The following is an 18820-nucleotide window of genomic DNA, read 5'->3' as shown; positions in this document are numbered from 1 at the left end:
GCTGTGTGGAGGGTCACCGAGCCGGCAACGGAAGAGGGAAACACGAACGAATTCTCTCCACAGTTACGTGTCCCATTTCTCTGAGTCCATCTCGGAAAGAATGGCTTCCCTACTCGTACGAGCACCGGCAGCTCTGCGCTCCGGAATCCAAAAAATGTCTCTACGAGCTGCTTCGACAGACTTCAAGACGCTCAAAGTGAGTAGCGAATAGCCGACATGAGACAACACCGACAACTGCATCCCGGTTCCGGTATGCCTCGGAGGACCTGTCAAGCCAATCGAAAACAGCGTCGAATCTTGCTCGATGAGACAAACCCGAGGAAATCGAAAAGGGATACGTTCCGTCCGCTTAACGCATGATTTCTGCTCGAGGGCCGATTCTAGGCTTCGGTAGGGGAAATATCCTCTTTGTTCAGAGACTTACCCCCTCGCTCCCGTTCGGTGCCATTAGGTCCGGTAGTGACGGTAGAGAGATCTCCGGATCCAACTCGGAATTAGGCGAAACATGCGGAATGGAAGCTCATGACATACCGAGAAACTGTCATTCCCGAGCGCCTTGCTCCGACTTCTCGGAAACCGTGGCAGGGAAAGTCATTGGCGAGAGTGCTTCGGCGCAGAATTACCCGGGAACAGTCATCAGTGCTACAGGCCCGATGGATCGCTCAGGATAACTTGCCGGACCTTAGGCGATAACTCTGGGGGGAGTCTGCTGAACATAAAGGGAAATGAACCGGAATCTCTTGGCAGGTCCATAAACCCGCACCTTTCGTGTACAATGTGGAGCTGAATCGTCCGGACAAGCGGAATGCGATGAATGGTGCGATGTGGGACGAAATTCCGAGATGCTTCACCGAAATAAGTCAGGATCCCGACTGCAGGTAATCAAGGGAATAGTACATGCAATTCTCGCTGCCCGAATTGACAGTACCCATATTAGATAAAATGAATCACTACGGGATCTGTCTTGCAGAGTTGTCGTTTTATCCGGAGCCGGCGCTATGTTTACAGCCGGCTTGGATCTCGCTGAGCAAGCAGGTGAGCTACCGCGAAGCAATCATTCCTATCAGAAAGCTTGCCTCCAGGTCTTTAATTTCGAGTGCAGATACTGACATTCGATTGCTCTGGGTCAGCCAGCCTCGATCAGTCGACATCGTCATGCTGACGCTTGAAAAAGTCTACTCAATGATTCTTCGGAAATTTCTCTGTTTCTTGTCTCGGATGAGAAACTCTTCCTATATGTTCGAGAATCTAACAAGGGGAGTGCCGAACATGTAACACGCCGATCGGGCTGGAACTTTGGTCATAGAATCCCCACCCCGAGGGAAGTTTAACCCTGGGATATTATCTGCGTATGGCCACTTTAAGGGTGTTTAAAAAATTTTCGAAAATCCGCCCTCAAGCATTGACTCTATGGGAATAATGGAAAATACTATGAACAATGGACGAATATTGGATCTGCCCGAGATATCCGAAGACATAATATGTTTTTGGATCGCCGGATTCAAATTTGGCGCATCTTCATGAGTGGTATCGACTCCCAATTCCTCCGAAACAGCCAAATAACTAGAGCCAAATTTCTACATAAACGGAATGGAGCAATTTATTCTGACGAATTCAGTATACGTGGTAGTCCACGAAAAAGCACTTCACACATAGATTCTGCTTGCAATGTATGCATTTTATGAACGGAATACAAAAATCTGTTTGTAACTTGCACCAAGTTTGGGAAGTTGGGAAGTTGAACAAGGGACTGATGAAGATCTGGTGTCAGGAAATTCTAAAGGAAGTTCTGGATCGCACCCAAGTGGATCGATGTGTGCTTTATCTCGATTCCTGGGGCGGACAGCGAGATCAGAGCTTGTTCCAACTGGACGACGAAGAAATCTGCCTTAAGACACTACCGCCGGGGTCAACACCGCTGATTCAGCCGCTGGACGTTTACTGCTTCCAAATGTAGAAGAATTTCGCGAAGCGAATGACTCGAGCATGTGGCTTGATCGGATGCCGCATCGACCGCCGCGATGATGTCCTTCGACTCCAATCACTCATCTAGAATCATTTTCAGCACCCTGATTTCCGAAGTATGTGGTTGTACGGCTGGTACAAGTCCGGCTTCGATGTGCCGGAGATACCCTTCCTGAGTATCGCCGAGATGTTGTTCTCGGTCTCCGAAGTTTGTTCCGGTGATTCATGTCGCGGAATTCCGTTCATAATATGCATACATTGCAAGCAGAATCTATGTGTGAAGTGCTTCTTCGTGGACTACCACGTACCCTGAATTCGTCAGAATAAATTGCTCCATTCCGTTTATGTAGAAAGGCTCTAATTATTTGGCTGTTTCGAAGGAATTGGGAGTCGATACCACTCATGAAGAAGCGCCAAATTTGAATACGGCGATCCAAAAACATATTATGTCTTCGGATATCTCGGGCAGATCCAATATTCGTCCATTGTTCATAGTATTTTCCATTATTCCCATAGAGTCAATGCTTAAGGGCGGATTTTCGAAAATTTTTTAAACACCCTTAAAGTGGCCATACGCAGATAATATCCTAGGGTTAAACTTCTCTCGGGGTGGGGATTCTATGACCAGAGTTTCAGCCCGATCGGCGTCTTACATGTTCGGCACTCCCCTTGTAAGCCGACTCCAATTACATTCACGTCACAATTCCGAAGGTTTTTCGGCAGACTCCAATCGATAGAGCCCCGAGCTTCCGTCTGAATTTCGAGGGCTCTCTTTCCCAATTTCACCCGTCGACAACATATAATATTGGACATATCGGGATATCACGTTGACCTTTTTGATGAAGAATTCGTTATAATTCAGATTATCTCATTATCCACCTCGATCGTTCGCATAATCATTGCTTGTTATCTGATTACACTACGAATGATGATAATAATCGATCATATGCGTGAAGTATAACACATAGGTGCTCAACTCTTGAACATTTGTCTTTTCCAGCTGTTCTAATGAGTTTCAATGACGAGAGTGATCCTTCTCGGAAATTCGTGAAACTCCGCGACATTGTGGCTCGTTATCAGTTCACATTCACAGCAATCGAGAAATGTCCGAAGCCTGTGATTGCGGCGGTTCACAGCGCGTGCATTGGAGCTGGGACGAGCTTGATCACAGCGTGCGATATCAGGTGGGGACACTTATGCCCAGTGAATTTTTGGCGGCCTCGCGGTAGACCTCCCGGAGGAGAAATCTTTTCGTTGTGACTGGAATGTACTCCTCTCTGTGTCAAGAGGAAGATCCTGAATTTCCAGATACTGTTCCGAGGACGCGTGGTTCTCAATTAAAGAGGTCAATGTCGGCATTTGCGCAGACGTTGGTGTACTCCAACGAATTCATCGCGTCGTAGGAAACGGCTCTGTCATCAATGAATGGGCACTGACCGGCAGGAAATTCGATTCGAAAGAAGCTCTACGAGAAGGGCTCGTGTCGCGAGTATTGAAGGATAGAGACGAGCTCATGAAAGCGTCATTGGACATGGCGAAGCTGATCGCGTCTCAGAGTCCAGTCGCTGTTCAGGGCACAAAGGTGAATTTTCAGTTGCACGAGTTTCGAAAGCGCAGATTTTCTGCTTTGTGTTCTCCTTCTTCTATTTCAATAGCTGATTAATCATCGCGGAGGATAAGGAAAGCTTTCATCCGCAGGTGAACTTGGCATATTCTCGCAGCCATTCTGTGGACGAATCGTTAGACTATCAAGCCATTTGGAATGCTTGCAATCTACAAACAGAAGATCTCACGACAGCGGCGGCGGCTATCATCTCTAAGGATCCCGAGCCCCCTGTATTCTCCAAGCTTTGAGCTTGCTTTTTTCGCGTCTGATCGTATCGTTCAAGTTTGAGGTGACGCTATCGCTCATGTTTATCGAGAGATTTTGCCTGTCTTCACGAAAAAGCACATCCGGAGGTTCTGCCTATTTATACAAAAAACATATCGAGTTTTTATGCGAGAATAAAGCCGATGGCAAGGGTTTTCTCACGTTTTCGCATTTTCGCCGACTAGTAGATGCAGTCGGAAGCCTTGTTGTTAATGGGAATCGATGGGGAACCTGTCGTGATGGATCACCTGAGCTGCAGTAGGAGAGATCAAGCCCGGGAGACAGGCTCAAGAATGCTGGTGAATGAAGCGTCTACTCCGGGCGGCATTACAGTTACGTCTTTGGGGCAAACTCGAGCATCCAAAGTGACCTGTCTCCAAATGATCATCTTCGGAGAGAGACCGATGCGCCGGAATACGGATCACGCAGAGCTCTCGGATTGACGTTCCGATTTATCGAATGTCCAGGCCCTATTCTATCCAGGACTCTAGGTAGAGCTCTCGTTTCCGAGAGTGAAAACGATGCTCCGAATCCCAATGATAGGAGTAGGTCTTCCTGAACCTCTCAGGAATAGGGACAACACTCCACTCAGGACGTCTCGAGATTCGAATATGGAGCTGGGGTGTATTCCCCCGTGTTATGATGCGCGGAAGCGTCAGCGCAATCTCTCAAGGAAAATTTCCAAGGTTTCCCAGCCCGCTCGTCGTCGATCTCCTGCCGAATGTTCCGCTGGTGCGATTGCGGTGACTCATCGTCCCGCGGTACGAACATGACGAGACGTCTATTCTCATGGACCGCGGGTCGGACACGCTGGAATCGAGGAACCGCCCGGGAGCCATGTGTCTCGATAATTTCTCCAGAACACGGCATGCCGAATGGTCCAGCTAGCCTCTGCCCGGATGAATATATTCAGGATGAGGAGCCATAGACATGAATATTCGTCTCGGAATCTCCCTCGAAGTCATTTCCCCCAATAGGTCCCCGCAAGTGCAATCGGAGAACATTCATCGGCGTCCTCGCGATGATATAATTCAGAGACCACTCTCAACGGAATATTTCGGAGCTTATCTGATTTCGGCATCTCACCTTCGACTCAGACCGTAGCTGAAAACATCATCCATCAACGTCCGTGGCGATGATGCTCTCGTCTTTACAGTCTCACGCGCCTCTGGGAGCGGCGAACACTCTTCCACCCGACGAATCGCCATAGTGAGCAGCCACATCCATCCAAAGAGCGTTGTGACTTGCAACAATGATGTGGATTCTAATGTGTTTCGGCTTGGCCGCGGGAACGGCGAACGCAGCTGTTGACCTGAACGCTGTTACACAAACCGCCGGGGAGTGCGACCCTGCTTTCGGTGTGGCCGTACAACACGGACCTGGCTTCGTCGGTGGATTTTCGGAGATTTCCTGCTCAGATCCTGGACTGCTCATGGCCCTCAACGTCGCTGGAATATCGCCATCTGGTGTGAAGGGAGCTACTTCGCAAGTTGTGGCTGGCACTCTGTACGTCAGTCACGTCGAGGTCAATAACAAGTTCTGCAGAGTTCCCATTTGGGGGAAGATCGATAATTCTTTCGAAGTTGTCGAGGAGCAAATCTGTTGTGATCATCAGCTGTCCGAAAAGCTTGCGAAGTGTTAAATAAATAACTAATCTGCAGATGAGCCCTGCCTGACCCTTTGGCAAGTTCCTATCGATTATTAGGCGCGAGTCGAGAACTCCATCGACAGTCGAATCCTTTATCTCTACGTATCACACGTTTCCTCGCGTTGCTCTTGACGTGTGCGCCGCGAAAATCGACCGATTCCTCGCACCGATGCCTGTAATTTGTGAACGCGACTGCACACGTGAGTGCATCGCGCTCATACGGAATATTCATCGAGAATCTTGACGGGATTAATTATAGGGAAAAGACGGAATCATTACTGAAATAATCCTTCTTCACTCATTCGGCTATCCTAAACGAACAATAAGTGAGAATCAATAAACAATTCTGAGTGAGTTCCGTCAGCGCGACAGATCTGTCAGATCAACCTACTTCGCATTTGCGAACCTCTGGGAGACGTCCTTCCAATTAGCCACTTTCCAGATCGCCTTGACGTAGTCCGGTCGTACGTTCTTGTACTGGATGTAATACGCGTGTTCCCAGACATCGATGCCGAATAGGGGCACTAAGCCCGTGGTCGCTTCCAAAGGATCTTGATTCGCGCAAGCGGCGACTTGGAGACTCTTCGTGGCTTTGTTGTAGGCGAGCCAAGACCACCCCGATCCCTGGACAGCGACCGCAGCCGCTGACACCTTCTCCTTCAGACTCTCAAGACTGCCGAAGTCTTTCGTGATGGCTGCCTGGAGTTCAGCGCTGGGTTCTCCCGAATCCTTCGGGTTACACAGATTCTGCCAAAAGATCGAGTGATTGATGTGGCCACCTCCGTTGAATTTTATCGCTCCCTGGAGAGCGATTTGTGCACTGACATCGCCCTTGCTCACAGCCTCCTGAAGTTTCTCAGAGCTGATGTTGTAGTTGGTAACATAGGCGTTGTGATGTTTTGAATGGTGCAGTTGCATAATCTCAGCACAGATGACCGGCTCCAGGGCATTGTAGTCGTAAGGAAGATCGGGCAGAGTTGCCTTGCCTCGGCTCAATGCCTTCGAGAGATGTCGGACCGAGCGGAGAGCTTGCATGATTCCCCGGCTTCCTGCTTTCCTGATTCGTTTCGAACTTTAGCTTTCACTCTGACCGGCCGCGCGACCTTGTCTCTCGGACGGAGCAATAGCCACGACCCGCCGCCGCTGCATCCGGTGGCCAGGCGGGAGCAAAAATTCGAATGTGAAGCAGCCAGCGCGGCTCGGACTTTTGGTAAGTCGGCCGATCATTGATCGGAGGAGTTTGAGAGGAATGCCGGAAGAGACTTGGGGGACAGCTTTAGCCAAATGTTCTGCTGTGCAGAGTACAGGTTGAATGTTCAAGCACCGCTCATCATTCTCCGTCCACGAACCCATTTATCTCGAGGCACCGATCCGTGAATATGGGCTCTCCAGCCTCGCAGACTGGGACAATACTCGCAGCTTCGGGATCCAAGTCCTTCGTGTATCCAACGCTCTACGAACATCTTCGAAATACCGGTGGATGTAGCTCGGAGAATGATGAAGGCCTGATCATGCTAGCTCTAATCACGAACGCACCTCCGTACTCGGGGCTACGATCTGCTTGAGATGCACCTTTTGGATTAAGCTCTTCCCTCTTCGACCCATTCCGGAACCTCCCCCTGATCCTCAGAGCCACGAGGGGAACCGACTCAGCTCGATGGATGAGTTGAGCTTCTTCCCTCAGCGTTCCAATATCAGGAGTCGGTTCGATCGCCGCGCGAAGCAATCAGGCTCTATCCGAGACTATCCATTAGGAAAGATCCTCTCTGACGAATTCTCCGTACCGTTTCTCACGACCTGGGGAATCATCTCCATTGTATCCGTCTCAGAGTGTTTCGGAATCGTTGTGTTATATGGTTATGTCATCATTAGCCGAGCATTTTCGTTCAAATTTGCGCGCCGCCGCCGGAGCCATCAAGACTCCGGGAAAACTCTGCCCATGACTCTAGCTGGGGGCGAGAGAACTCTCGACAAGAAGAAGCCGCCGAAGTGAACACACCGCCGTGTGAGAAAAACTTGCTCTGCAGCTCGTCGTCGTCGTCGTCGTCTGTGTTGTTTTGGGTCTATGTGTTGTTGTGGACGGGGATCGATCTCAGTCAGGCACAAGTTGTTCTACAAGTGGCGCCAGTCGAATATACAGAGTATATGTGGTCGTGATTCCGTCGCGAATCGAGTCACCTTTTCGAGCACCCGAAATTGTGAGTCGCAGCTTGCCCCCCGATCGTGCTTCTCGAGTGCACGCGATGTCTGTACTCTGTCGTCTTGTTTATCCGAGTCGCTTCATACGGCCGGAGCGAAGGCAGTTCTCGACTCATGTCTCGAACTTTCTGATAGAAGCGCCAAACTTCTACGGAACGGATGATCAGCGAGATCGATAACTCTACGCTCTCGACACGAAATCTCTTTCAAAATTTTTATGACGTGCTGCGGACCATGTGAATAAAACTAATATGATGACTTGTACTTGGAACGATTTCCCCCGGCTCGTGCCGGTAGTGCAGCTCAGGTCCTTGGAGGGAAACCATCGCAAAACCGATTTTCTGCGGAAGATCGATGAACCCAGAGCTCGATGAATGCGCGGCGAATGATTTCATCATTTTATGGGTTCCAGTTTTTCCGGCATGGATCCTCACGGAAACGCTCACGGGTTGGGCATGAATTCGCCCAACGTCTGGGCGAACATGGGAGGGCTCGACAACGCCGAGGAAGCCCATCTTCAGTCTTTGAATAGACTGATGTTGCCCTCCCCGTCCCCCATGCAACCAATGCATCACGATGCCGCCACACCACGGTAATTTTTGTCCGCAGAGCACTATAGCTTATGTCCATGTTCCGAGGAGTTCATGTTTCGATGATTATATTCATTCCAAAGGTCGAACCAGTTCCCGCCCTCGGTTGGAATGACACCCCAGGCGATGATGCAACCACAAACTCCAATGGGTCACGCGCCACCTCTCGGAAGCACCACACCTGCAGTTAGCATCTCTCAATTCTCTTACCGATGTCTCGTGAAGGAAGCTATCAGTACTCACGATGTACCTTCCGAAGGACACAGCCCGATTGATGTTCTCTGCAGCGTAGTTATTAAGGGCTTATCTCGCTTACAGCATCCCTCCAAAGACGTGGGAAACTTCGCTGCTCCCGCAACACCTGCGCCCCAGACCCCTGCGTCGGTTGATCCAAACATTATTCCCCAACTGCAGAATATTGTTTCTACTGTCAATCTCGGATGTAGATTAGATCTCAAGGTTGGTTCCGCGAACTGTTCTCCATCGAAGGGACCGGTGCTCCACCGTGAGGGGAGGAATCCATTAGTAAAGTGTGTGGAGAAGTCATTTGACAGAAATTTCCCACAGAAAATCGCGTTGCAAGCCCGTAACGCCGAATACAACCCGAAGCGTTTCGCCGCCGTGATCATGAGGATCAGAGAGCCGAGGACGACGGCCCTGATTTTCTCTTCAGGCAAGATGGTGTGCACAGGAGCCAAATCCGAAGATCAGTCACGATTAGCTGCTCGGAAATATGCCCGTATCGTCCAGAAGCTGGGATTCGAGGTGCGTATGCGTGAAAACTCTCCGAGAGAAGCACTGTGGGAAGCTCGAGCCTCGGAGCTAGTATGCCCAGTCCACGGCTCCTCGGAGATGAGAGTCAATCTAATTTGTTTTCGCATACTGACAGGCGAAATTCCTCGACTTCAAAATTCAGAACATGGTCGGCAGTTGTGACGTGCGTTTTCCCATCCGTCTCGAGGGTCTGGTTCTAACTCACTGTCAGTTCTCTTCCTACGAGCCCGAGCTCTTCCCGGGTCTTATATATCGTATGGTGAAACCGAGGATTGTCCTTCTGATCTTCGTGTCTGGCAAGGTGAGTTTCTCGAGACAGACATCCTTGGGCAGAAAAAAAATCATTCATTGATCGTCGTCGGAGGTCGAATCGATATCGGATGCTCTTTGCAGGTCGTGCTCACCGGGGCTAAGGTTCGCTCCGAAATTTATGAAGCGTTCGATAATATCTACCCGATTCTCAAAGGATTCCGGAAAACTTAAGATACAACTAACTAAGGGCTTGATGATCTTGAGCTGACTCATATGTACAGGAGCAATGTTTATAGCCAGAGTTCGAGCTGTTAAATTATCCGATCCCGTCTCACTGCGAGATCAAGAATATATCACACGGAAAGGCGCAGTGAATCCACGACCCGATTTCTGTCGACTTTTTCCTTGTCAGACGCACCTTACGAATATGATCATCTGATTGAAAGATCCTGATTGTTGTCCGTCGAAATCGACCTGGGATGCACTCTGTAGAGGGCATCACAAGCCTGAAGCGGAACGCCGGAATCGGTAGCTTCTCTGTCCAGATCTAGGAGTTCGCAGATGAACAAACAGCAAGAGTTTGTGAAGGGCGGGAAATACTTCTGTATATATGATGTTCCGTGGGATGCAACGAGAGACCCACACACGAAGACTTTCCAAAACTTGTTGAGTTCTCCGAGCCAGGAGAAGTTGAATGAATTTCTTCACGGGCTCCTTTGGATTTTAACGAGGTTCTCTGAGAGGATGCCTTAATGTACAATTAGAAACACTGCGGTGCCGTGTTCAGTGTAGATAGGTTTGGAGCTGCGTCGGAGAGAACGAAATCAGTCTATTAAGAGGCTGAAATCGAGGGTGATGCGTTAAATGATTTATATGAATGAATAAATGGAAGCAGCAACACTTCGGAGGGGATTCCACACGAGTTCTGAATATAAGTATCTTTCGCGTGCAGTCCATGACGGGGGAATCCGCTGATTCGCACCAGCTTTGAGACAACGAGTGGGGATATATCCTGTGAGGGGTAGCATTCGGTCTTCCGGTTCGAAATCCCGGCCGGTTTCATTCCAGGAACTCGGAGCGAGAGATCGACCGACTCCGCATCTGAGTGAGGTCGATGGAATTCATACTTTTGTCCTCAGGTCATGGCTCATGGTCGACGAGGGACAAGAAGAAACGATAAGCACCAGACCCTCAGAAGGAACGCGGCGGCAAAAAACTACTTTGGTGATCCCCGGAAGATTGCAACAATCACTCTCTACTTCTGAGGATTCGCCCTCGTCTGTGTGAGATCCTCTCATGGGAAGAGAACTTGCACCTGTCGAGAATCTCACCAGGGAGGGGATTGCGTCCGCACTCTTTGCGCTGAGCTCCAGACTCGCATATTTCTCACGGCAGTTAGTTTCTCAGGAAATTCAAGGCACGGTTATGGGAACTGTATTCTTCGGCGGGTCGGACATAGCCTTCAGCTAGATCGAGGAGGTCAAGAGTTGGCAGGAAGCAGCAGGCCTTAATAAGCAGCAGGCTGCGATCCGGAGACGCTCATCACGCTGCGTATGAGCACCAAAGTATGTAGAGGAGCTCATCGATGATTTTGGCCACAGGTCGGGTGGGACACAAGTTTGTTTCCAACCAAATCCGCAGTCGTCAGGGTACCTACTCTCCGTCTCAAAGTGGAAATTGGAAGTTCCGTCTCTTTACTAGTCTGTTGTGGTGCGTCGGAGTTGAGGAGTTTTGATACGAGCTATCATAGAGTTCCTCTGCCGGATTTCATCTTCCGAATCACTCCATTGATTCGGAACAGACTTCTTATCCGACTTATGTTAGTGGCCACAGCTAAAGAGAGGTCTGTCATATTCATGGCTCAATTGACTTCGAGAGAGTCTGAGCATTCTCCCTCCTACGTACATCCTGAGAATCAACCCCTCTCTTAACTCCGCTGATTGGTCCCCGTCTGATTGTGAGTCACATCCTGGCACTAGGCAAGCATTCGCGCCTGTCGGGGAATTCATCGAGAAGCAGATGTCTCACAGACAGATGGCGCTGAGTTCTAGACTTGCGTAGTTTCGATGTCATCATTCGAGTCCCAGGCGAATCAGGAAGAACATTATGGAGGTTCAGGGAGCCAATGCCCGGTGGATCGGATCCAATTCTGAATTTCGGGGGAAAGTTCGTGGAGATTATCATCTGGCATATACGCACAGAAGCCGTACATACGCAACGAACTCCGAACCGCTCGTCACGGTGCACATGAGCACCCGTTTTCGAGCATATCGACTGGTGTGGGTATCGTTGGGGTGGAACTCGATCAGAGGTACTCTCGTTGACCCCCGTCCTCGCACTGATATCCGGATTCATGGGACTTCAGCGCTGTCCAGAGATCGTCAGGGTCATCGTCAGCCCGACTTTATGCTGCCACTGAAAAATTATCCCTGTAATCCGAACTTCGAATAATTGCTTTATATAACTCGAGAGGCAGGAAAGTCGCGACAAGAGAAGAACAACGACCGGAGAGGTTTCGCGTCGCGACCCTCGGGACGATTCTCGTCGGAGGGCGGGTCGTCGAGCCTTGTATCGCGCCTATCAAGGGATGATGGCGCTCATTAGCTCATGGGTCACGAGTAGGACTATTATACCGATAATCCGAGTCGATTCTCCGTATAAGTAGGTCGGAGAAGCTTCGACGGAATTCGCGCGATTTGCCATTTCGCTAGGAAGACTCGTCTGAGTCGTCCGATCTGGCTGCCCCGGGGCTAGATCGATCGCCCCAATCTTCAGGAGAAAAAACTCGAACCATCTGACTTGATGGAGCAATAGAAGAATCCACCCTGAATGACTGCACGAATATGGCGCGAAGAAGGTACCTGAGAATGCTCTTCCCTATCTCAATCATTGTCAGAGGAGAAACTCCCAGCGCTGTCTGAAAGACGAGGACCCGAAGAGTTCTAACACACCCATTCGTTCTGACATTCGCAACGCTCCACGACAATGTTGCACTTCGAAACTGCTAGCAATCAGGCTTTTCCCCTCATTATGTGAAGGGCGTCCGAGATGCTGACGAGTTCCCCATGCCTCTCTTGCCTCCTGAAGGAAGGATAGCTCTCAATTTCGTCTTATAATTAGTTCAACGACCATGACGCACCGAATTTGAAAGCGGTCGGTCATGACCCATGAGCCTAACCCCTCGGCTTCCTTAGGCGCTCCAGCTTCCAGAAAGCCCGTCTCGACTCTAGGTACTTATCCATTCTAGCGGATCCCCTTCGGGTATCGAATTGCATGGTACTCGATGACTGCATCCACAGGTTTTCTCATCGGCTTCGCCACTATTTGCGTTTCTGACGCGAGCGATTGCGAACAAAAAGGGAAACTTCCCTGAGGAAGCAAGGGAACGCGGGGGAGCTCGGGGTGAGAAGCGTCTCCAGATTCATTTCGGAATGCAAGTCAGACGGGACCTGGGGAAGTCTCCAACGCTAATCTAGCTTCGACAAGGGGGGAGGAGGAGTAAGTTGTCTTCGAGTCTTCTCGTTTATTCCGAGTGAATTCTCCACAAGCGCCGCCTTCCGAGATTGCTCCTTCTCTCATGATTGATTACGATGCCGGACATCAGGCATCTCGCCATGATACGGGCCCGAAGCATCTTCGAAGCCCGGATACGTGGGGCTAGTCGTTCGAGGGCGGCCCGACTTGGGGTTTCGATTACCTTCACATTCGATGATGATGCGGCCGGAGGAAGCGCGCTGAAAGACTTCCTAAGATGATTCTCACGGCCGTCGTTGATATTGAGGGCTGCGAGCTCTCGCCGACGCGACGCTTTTCGGAAACCTTGGCTAACATCATGAGCTCTCAGAGGCCAGGCGAATTTTTGCTGAAGATTCGGAGCGGATCGAGGAAACTTTCTGTCGTTCGCTTCCAGCTTTTGCTTGTGCCACGCTGCCGATGGTTTGCCAGCCTCAACCGTCTCAACAAGATCCGAGACCTCCGTATGCTTCTTGGAGATGTTCGGAGAAATAAATACTTCCAAGCGACGACAATCTACCCGTCTGCAACATCGACGCGACGGGTCGTATGATCAGAAGAGTTGATTGGAGGGTATCGAGAAATATCCGGTATACACTCAAGTTCACTACGGCGAACGGGGGGAAATGAAATAAACAAATGATTGTATACGCTCGATTCTCATTCCTTTCTCCGTAGCATCGGAGCCTTCGTGACTTGAGGAATTTCTCGTGTGCTCAAACCCATCCGTGAGCTCAATGGACGACGAGAGAATAATAATCTCGACAGCGAACAAGGGCTGTCGACGGACTACGCGTCCGTCAGGCAAGATGTGGGGGAGCGAACCGACGTACGTGTCTTCGGAGTACTTTAGCACTGGCATGAGCTCTTTGGGGGGTAGAACGCTAGGTCCCTGATCACATCATCCAGACAACCTGGAGGCACGAAGGCAAGGCCAGTGATAATGCGTGCGGCAAGGTTGAAGTCGGCGTCATTGCGATAGCGTCCCATGAGATGCAGCTCGCCGAGTTTTTTCTCGAGATTCTGTACGAGACGGAACAGCCGTGCATTCCGGCGGCAGGGAAAGCATCGGCAAAGGCATTCAAGAGACCTCTTTCAAGATGAGTTGAGATTGCTGTTGGATTTAGCGTCGGCCATGCCTCCCGAACCCGATGCATTCGCAGCATCCGGCGATAGACTTCTTCAGCCTCGGTGGGCAGAAGAGCGTAGCATACGGGTGAGACGTATCTGTCCCGCTCGGCCAGGATGACCAGGATCGGGTAGAATATGAGCGGAGACAAGCTGAACGTTTCGTTCAAGTAATTCTTCGAAGCCATACCGATCCATTCCGAAACTGATTCGCGACCAAACAGCAGGATACGGTCGGGCTCGCCTTCACCTGGAGAAATTCGATCGATTGATTGCATGGGTGAAAACTACCGACGTCTGAGGATCATTTTGGAAAAGTTATTCCCCAAGCCGTTTCCTGATTCTCCACCGCGCGCCGTTTCAGGGCGCGCATCCTGCTAGCGATCTCGATGCCTGCTGGATTAGGATCACCGTTGTGGATGCCGATTAGCTTGACGTCTTCACCCGTGGTGACGGAGGTATGCAACCGCGCTATGATCACCCCGACTCGTTCACGTCGCCAGAACTGCGTGAAACCGTCCTTACTCCGCTCTTCTCGAATATACACGTGTCCGTCGTGGATTTTCTCGGGTGCACCCCTCTGGGAAGCTATCGATCGAGATGTCGAAGCCATTCTTCAGACGAGAGTTCGCGAGTTTTCAAGCACACAGAGCTGAATTTCGAGTCGGACTTCACAAGAGATCCGACGGCAGACAGCTGATCTAATTCAATGCAATGGAACAAATTTATCCGAGCGAGGACATTGGCTCAGAGCCCTTCGGGCGCGGGCTTCTTGGGCGCCGCCATCATCGGGCGCGGAAGTTCCAGCTATCTCCATAGAGCTCTGGCGAGTTGTTCCAGAGAACTTGTCGGTCGTCAAGAAACCGATCAACCGGAAGCGCCCACGCCGATCGATGAGTATCCCTCCATATGACTCTAGACGATGTAGTACAAACCCCCGCAAACGAAGGGGCCAATGTCAGAATACCCCGGAAGATCGGCGGAGGTTTCCGCATACTCTGGAAAATCGGAGCGTGAAAATCGGAGTGCACGGGAAGCGACGACCAGCCCTGCTTGTGAGTAGACGAGCGAGGACATCGATATCAACGAGGAAGTCAAACAGTGCTCGATTTTCTGGCTGAACCGCATTTCTGCTATGTCAGCGTTCTTGCCATTCCGAGCGCCTTTCGAGACATAATCGAAACGGGCTGCAAGCGTGCGAGCGCAGAACGCCAGGGATCGTCGGCCGCGCCAAAAGTGGAACCCTCGACAGGGATCGAAGGAAGGTTTCCGAAGGATGCAACGAGCCGGAGTTTCCGTCATGAGCGCCTCTGGCAGGAATAAGAACCAGACCATCAATATCCCCGATTTCTAATGCGAACAGACAGTAACCTTATATGTATCTTATAAGAGGGCATTTCAATAATCATCCGAGCAGTCGAGGCTTCTCCTAAAGTATACCTGCATCAAAGGGGAACAGGACAGCGTTTCCTAACCGGGGTCCGTGGAACCCCGGTGTTCCGAAGAGGTATCCCCGGGGGTCCCCGGAAGTCATCGAGCGTCTCTCTACTGCCGATGATTCCACGGGAATCACGATGACTATGGGAGCATTTGGAGGAGCAGTGGCCGTTATCAGCGTAGCTTGCACATTCTCGACGCCTTGCTCAGTCGATGTAGAGAGGGTGAGACATAGTGTTGGCAAAAGTTTTCTTCACGTCACCAAAGCATACTAGAGAAACAACTGAACAAAAATCTCGCCGAAAACTGAGTATTGAGTCAAATCTCCCGCTCAAGGATCGCGCTCTGTCAGGGAGGGGGTGTATTCTGCTCGAGTCGAGGAGATCGGACCACGTCACGAGCTAGGACGTGTATGATCTTCCTCCTTCGACGGTCTGCTCGACGAAGCAAGATTTCACGTGATCTTTGAAGCCGGACTCTGTTTTTCGAGCTGAGATGCGACAATTACATGAGAAGCGATCAGGTCGAGCACCCGAGAATTCGTTCCAGTGCTTACATCAGGATCAGACTCGGGTCAGATCTGCAGGGGAAATCATTCGCAGACCCAGGTGATCCGAGTGAACGGGGACCTACCAAGGATAGAGTTTCATCCGTGATGCTGACAAGACCAATACACGTAGATATATCCGGAGCATCGTTCTTGAAATCTTCAGTGATATGGGATTAAATTTTAAATTGATGAGAGACATGTATATGAGGCTGTTCTCATCAAGAATCAGTTCTTATTATGGAGGTCTTGAACATTCCTAGAACCCCCTCGGAGCATGACACGGAAACGACCGAAAGCCAATTCCGCGTAGACAGCGAAGTTCGAGCCAACGGTACCGTCGGCATTCGATCCGCTGACCGCGGAGGCGACTTGAGACAATCCGTTGCAGACTGTCATCTCGAAACAGAAGCGCCCGACCTGGTTGACGCATTCTATGAGACGAATGCACGGACCGTGATAAACTATAGCAGACTGAGAAAAATTATAAATTCCAAGAGAGATGTGGGGGTCGACGGCCGCGAAGATTCCGAAGATCTAGGAATGATCGAGATCCTCCGCGAGGGAGGGCTCGTCACTCTCGATGATATTTCCCGACCGGGAACCTGTTCCCTCTCGATCATCAAACGCACATGAGGATCCTCTACACTAAAGGCTCCTAGATGCCAAAAGTCAGACTTCTCCTGGTAGCGAAACTCAAATAGATGTGTCGTGCGTCGTGCGGCGGCCGAGGATTGTTGCTCAAACACCGCTCAGGGTCGAAACCTTTTCATGAATCAAACGGCTCGGGTGGTCGTTTAGTCCATTCACTTCAGTAAGGGTATTAAGGGTGGGCGTTGGCAGTCTGAAGTACATTTCGAAACTCTCCGGAGAAACACTACCTCCTCCCGCCACTCATGGGATTCAAAGGGACCCGCGGGTACGACTTGATTTCGCTGCTCGATGTCAGAATACGTTCCGTCGGAGGAGACCGGCGAAAAAACTCGGAGAGATTCTGATTATTTGGTTCGACCTATTCGGGAAGTAATAGTAGTCATACTTCTCTGTGTTGAGGAGGGTATCTTCCTCATCGGCAGAACTCGAGTTCGAGTCAAAGGCATCCGAAGGACTCACCTCTCCTCACGTGACTCATGCGTGCTCACGGGAGCTCACACTTTGAGTTCTGCAAGGCTTGAGGTGTCCCATTGAACTTGCTCGCCTTCCCCGACGCATTCGATGCGACGCTGCTTATTGTTAGCTCCATGCCTCAGGTGCGATTGCGGAGTCTTCAGGCCCGAATCCCGAGGGACGCTGCATCCGCGCGACGGCCGGAGCGGCTGAGGGGAGTGAGCTTCCCGAAAATCAATCATATCCTGTACTGCTCTGATTTAGGCCTATGACCATCGTTTGGGCCGCTCCGGCTTCTGATCAGCCGCAGACGATCCCTTCAGCGACATCTAAACTTCTTGCCTGGGTCATGCTGAAAGGGAGCCCACGCTCTATAGAAACTTCTGAAATGCAAGGAACTATAGCCGGAGATCCGGGACTGATTCAGCCCTCACGGGCTTACGCTCCGAAGTCGAGTATGTCATCCACATCGGAATCGCAGCCGAGTTGAACTCCTCAGCTCGGATGCCCGGTGGCTCCTGACCGCGACTGCCTTCGGGCAGCTAATGAGCCGATAAATGAGCGAGCTCGGAGGACGGGAACACTCTGAGCCACGACAAAGGCGAGGACGACATCGAATCAAATGGAACAGAGCTCCGACCTCTCTTCTTTCAGTGCATCCCCGATTTCCGAAACATATGCGGCAATGAGCCAACGCGGCGTTTCCTCAATGACCGGGTTGAGTTATACGAGGTTTTGATCTCTACTCCCATAGGAGCTCCGATAAAAGGTGGCACAAATTCAATATGCAAGGCCATATTCCCACGGAGTTTGCGAACGAGCGACAGGCGATTGGTTTATGCGTATTGGCGCATGAGCGTTCGGGAAAAAACGCTCATGTGTATAACATACATAGATGCAAAGTAATGCGAAGATGAAACCTACCTAAAACCATTCGTCAATCCGTACACAGAGGACGCTGCCCGACCACGGGCATCAATCGGCTCGCATTCGAGGCTCATCGAGCCCCTTTCGCATCGGAGTGAGCGATCGACAGATTCGGTCGCTGAGTTTGGCTAGGAGAAAAGAACCTCGGTGGCTCATGGCAAGCTCGTCACGATACTGCGTCAAGTTTCCCGTCTCGGTTTCGTAAGACTGTTTGTCTACCTCGGTCGTCGCACAAAGGTGCTCCGCGGGTTAGTTTCGCGGATAATTACCCTTGATATTCCAGTATAAGCCCTTCTCCAATAGGAGCCCCATGGCGAGATTCTCGAGTCGAATAGAAGCCCGTCTCCGACTGAAGCTCATGTCCAATAGTAGCCCGTCTCCGACAGGAGCTCCTCAAGAAGAATCGAATCAAAACATCGAGGCAGAGCGTGCCTCGAGTTTCAGGAGTTACGAGAAATCCAGCTTTCCGAATTATGATTAGCTCTCCTGTAGTACGGGCCCCTCTCCAATAGAGGTCCGCCCTTGATGGGGGTACGCTGCGAAGGGTTCGAAGTGATAGAAGCCCGGGCCTTTATTGGAATAATTACAGTACCCTGTGAGAGTTAGTCTCCGCGACAATATCCACTCACGAAGGACAGTGATGAGTGATGACTGTACCAGCCCGTGAAATCTCATTCGGGTGCCCGAGATGACTTAGCCTACAACTCGGACGGAAAGTATGGAGTCCCGATAAGCTCATAGAAAGATGTGGAAAGACTTCAGCCTTGACTTGTCCCTACGTTGACCAAAGAAGACCTCCAGAATTCTCCCAAGTCTGGAGTCCCTCGCAACGTCTGCTCTTCATTGAAAATCTGGGTTAATCC

General features: G+C 50.7%; 3 protein-coding genes across 3 annotated transcripts; 2 read left to right on the top strand and 1 right to left on the bottom strand.

Annotated features, from left to right (window-relative positions):
- The first annotated feature begins 4 nt into the window (after window positions 1-4).
- Window positions 5-3928, top strand: LOC100902449 (delta(3,5)-Delta(2,4)-dienoyl-CoA isomerase, mitochondrial). The gene is made up of 6 exons (XM_003742488.1): window positions 5-196; window positions 748-878; window positions 971-1035; window positions 2966-3149; window positions 3274-3547; window positions 3664-3928. The coding sequence occupies exons 1-6, from the start codon at window positions 101-103 to the stop codon at window positions 3817-3819; spliced, it is 906 nt and encodes a 301-aa protein (XP_003742536.1). The 5' UTR covers window positions 5-100; the 3' UTR covers window positions 3820-3928.
- A 1833-nt stretch (window positions 3929-5761) lies between these two features.
- On the bottom strand, window positions 5762-6594 carry Sod2 (superoxide dismutase 2). The gene has a single exon (XM_003742486.2). It carries the CDS (start codon window positions 6516-6518, stop codon window positions 5871-5873), a length of 648 nt encoding a protein of 215 aa, XP_003742534.1. The 5' UTR covers window positions 6519-6594; the 3' UTR covers window positions 5762-5870.
- Window positions 6595-7506: 912 nt separating this feature from the next.
- On the top strand, window positions 7507-10195 carry LOC100902064 (TATA-box-binding protein). Its single transcript, XM_003742485.2, has 7 exons — window positions 7507-7681; window positions 8095-8274; window positions 8356-8458; window positions 8591-8731; window positions 8840-9037; window positions 9162-9347; window positions 9440-10195. Exons 2-7 carry the CDS (start codon window positions 8105-8107, stop codon window positions 9527-9529), a joined length of 888 nt encoding a protein of 295 aa, XP_003742533.1. The 5' UTR covers window positions 7507-7681; window positions 8095-8104; the 3' UTR covers window positions 9530-10195.
- The last annotated feature ends 8625 nt before the right edge of the window (window positions 10196-18820 follow it).

The sequence above is a fragment of the Galendromus occidentalis genome, unplaced genomic scaffold, assembly GCF_000255335.2.
Source record: "Galendromus occidentalis unplaced genomic scaffold, Mocc_1.1 scf7180000077405, whole genome shotgun sequence".
NCBI lineage: Eukaryota > Metazoa > Arthropoda > Arachnida > Mesostigmata > Phytoseiidae > Galendromus > Galendromus occidentalis.
The sequence above is the reverse complement of the archived record's forward strand: the minus strand, read 5'-3'. Positions and strand labels throughout refer to the sequence as shown.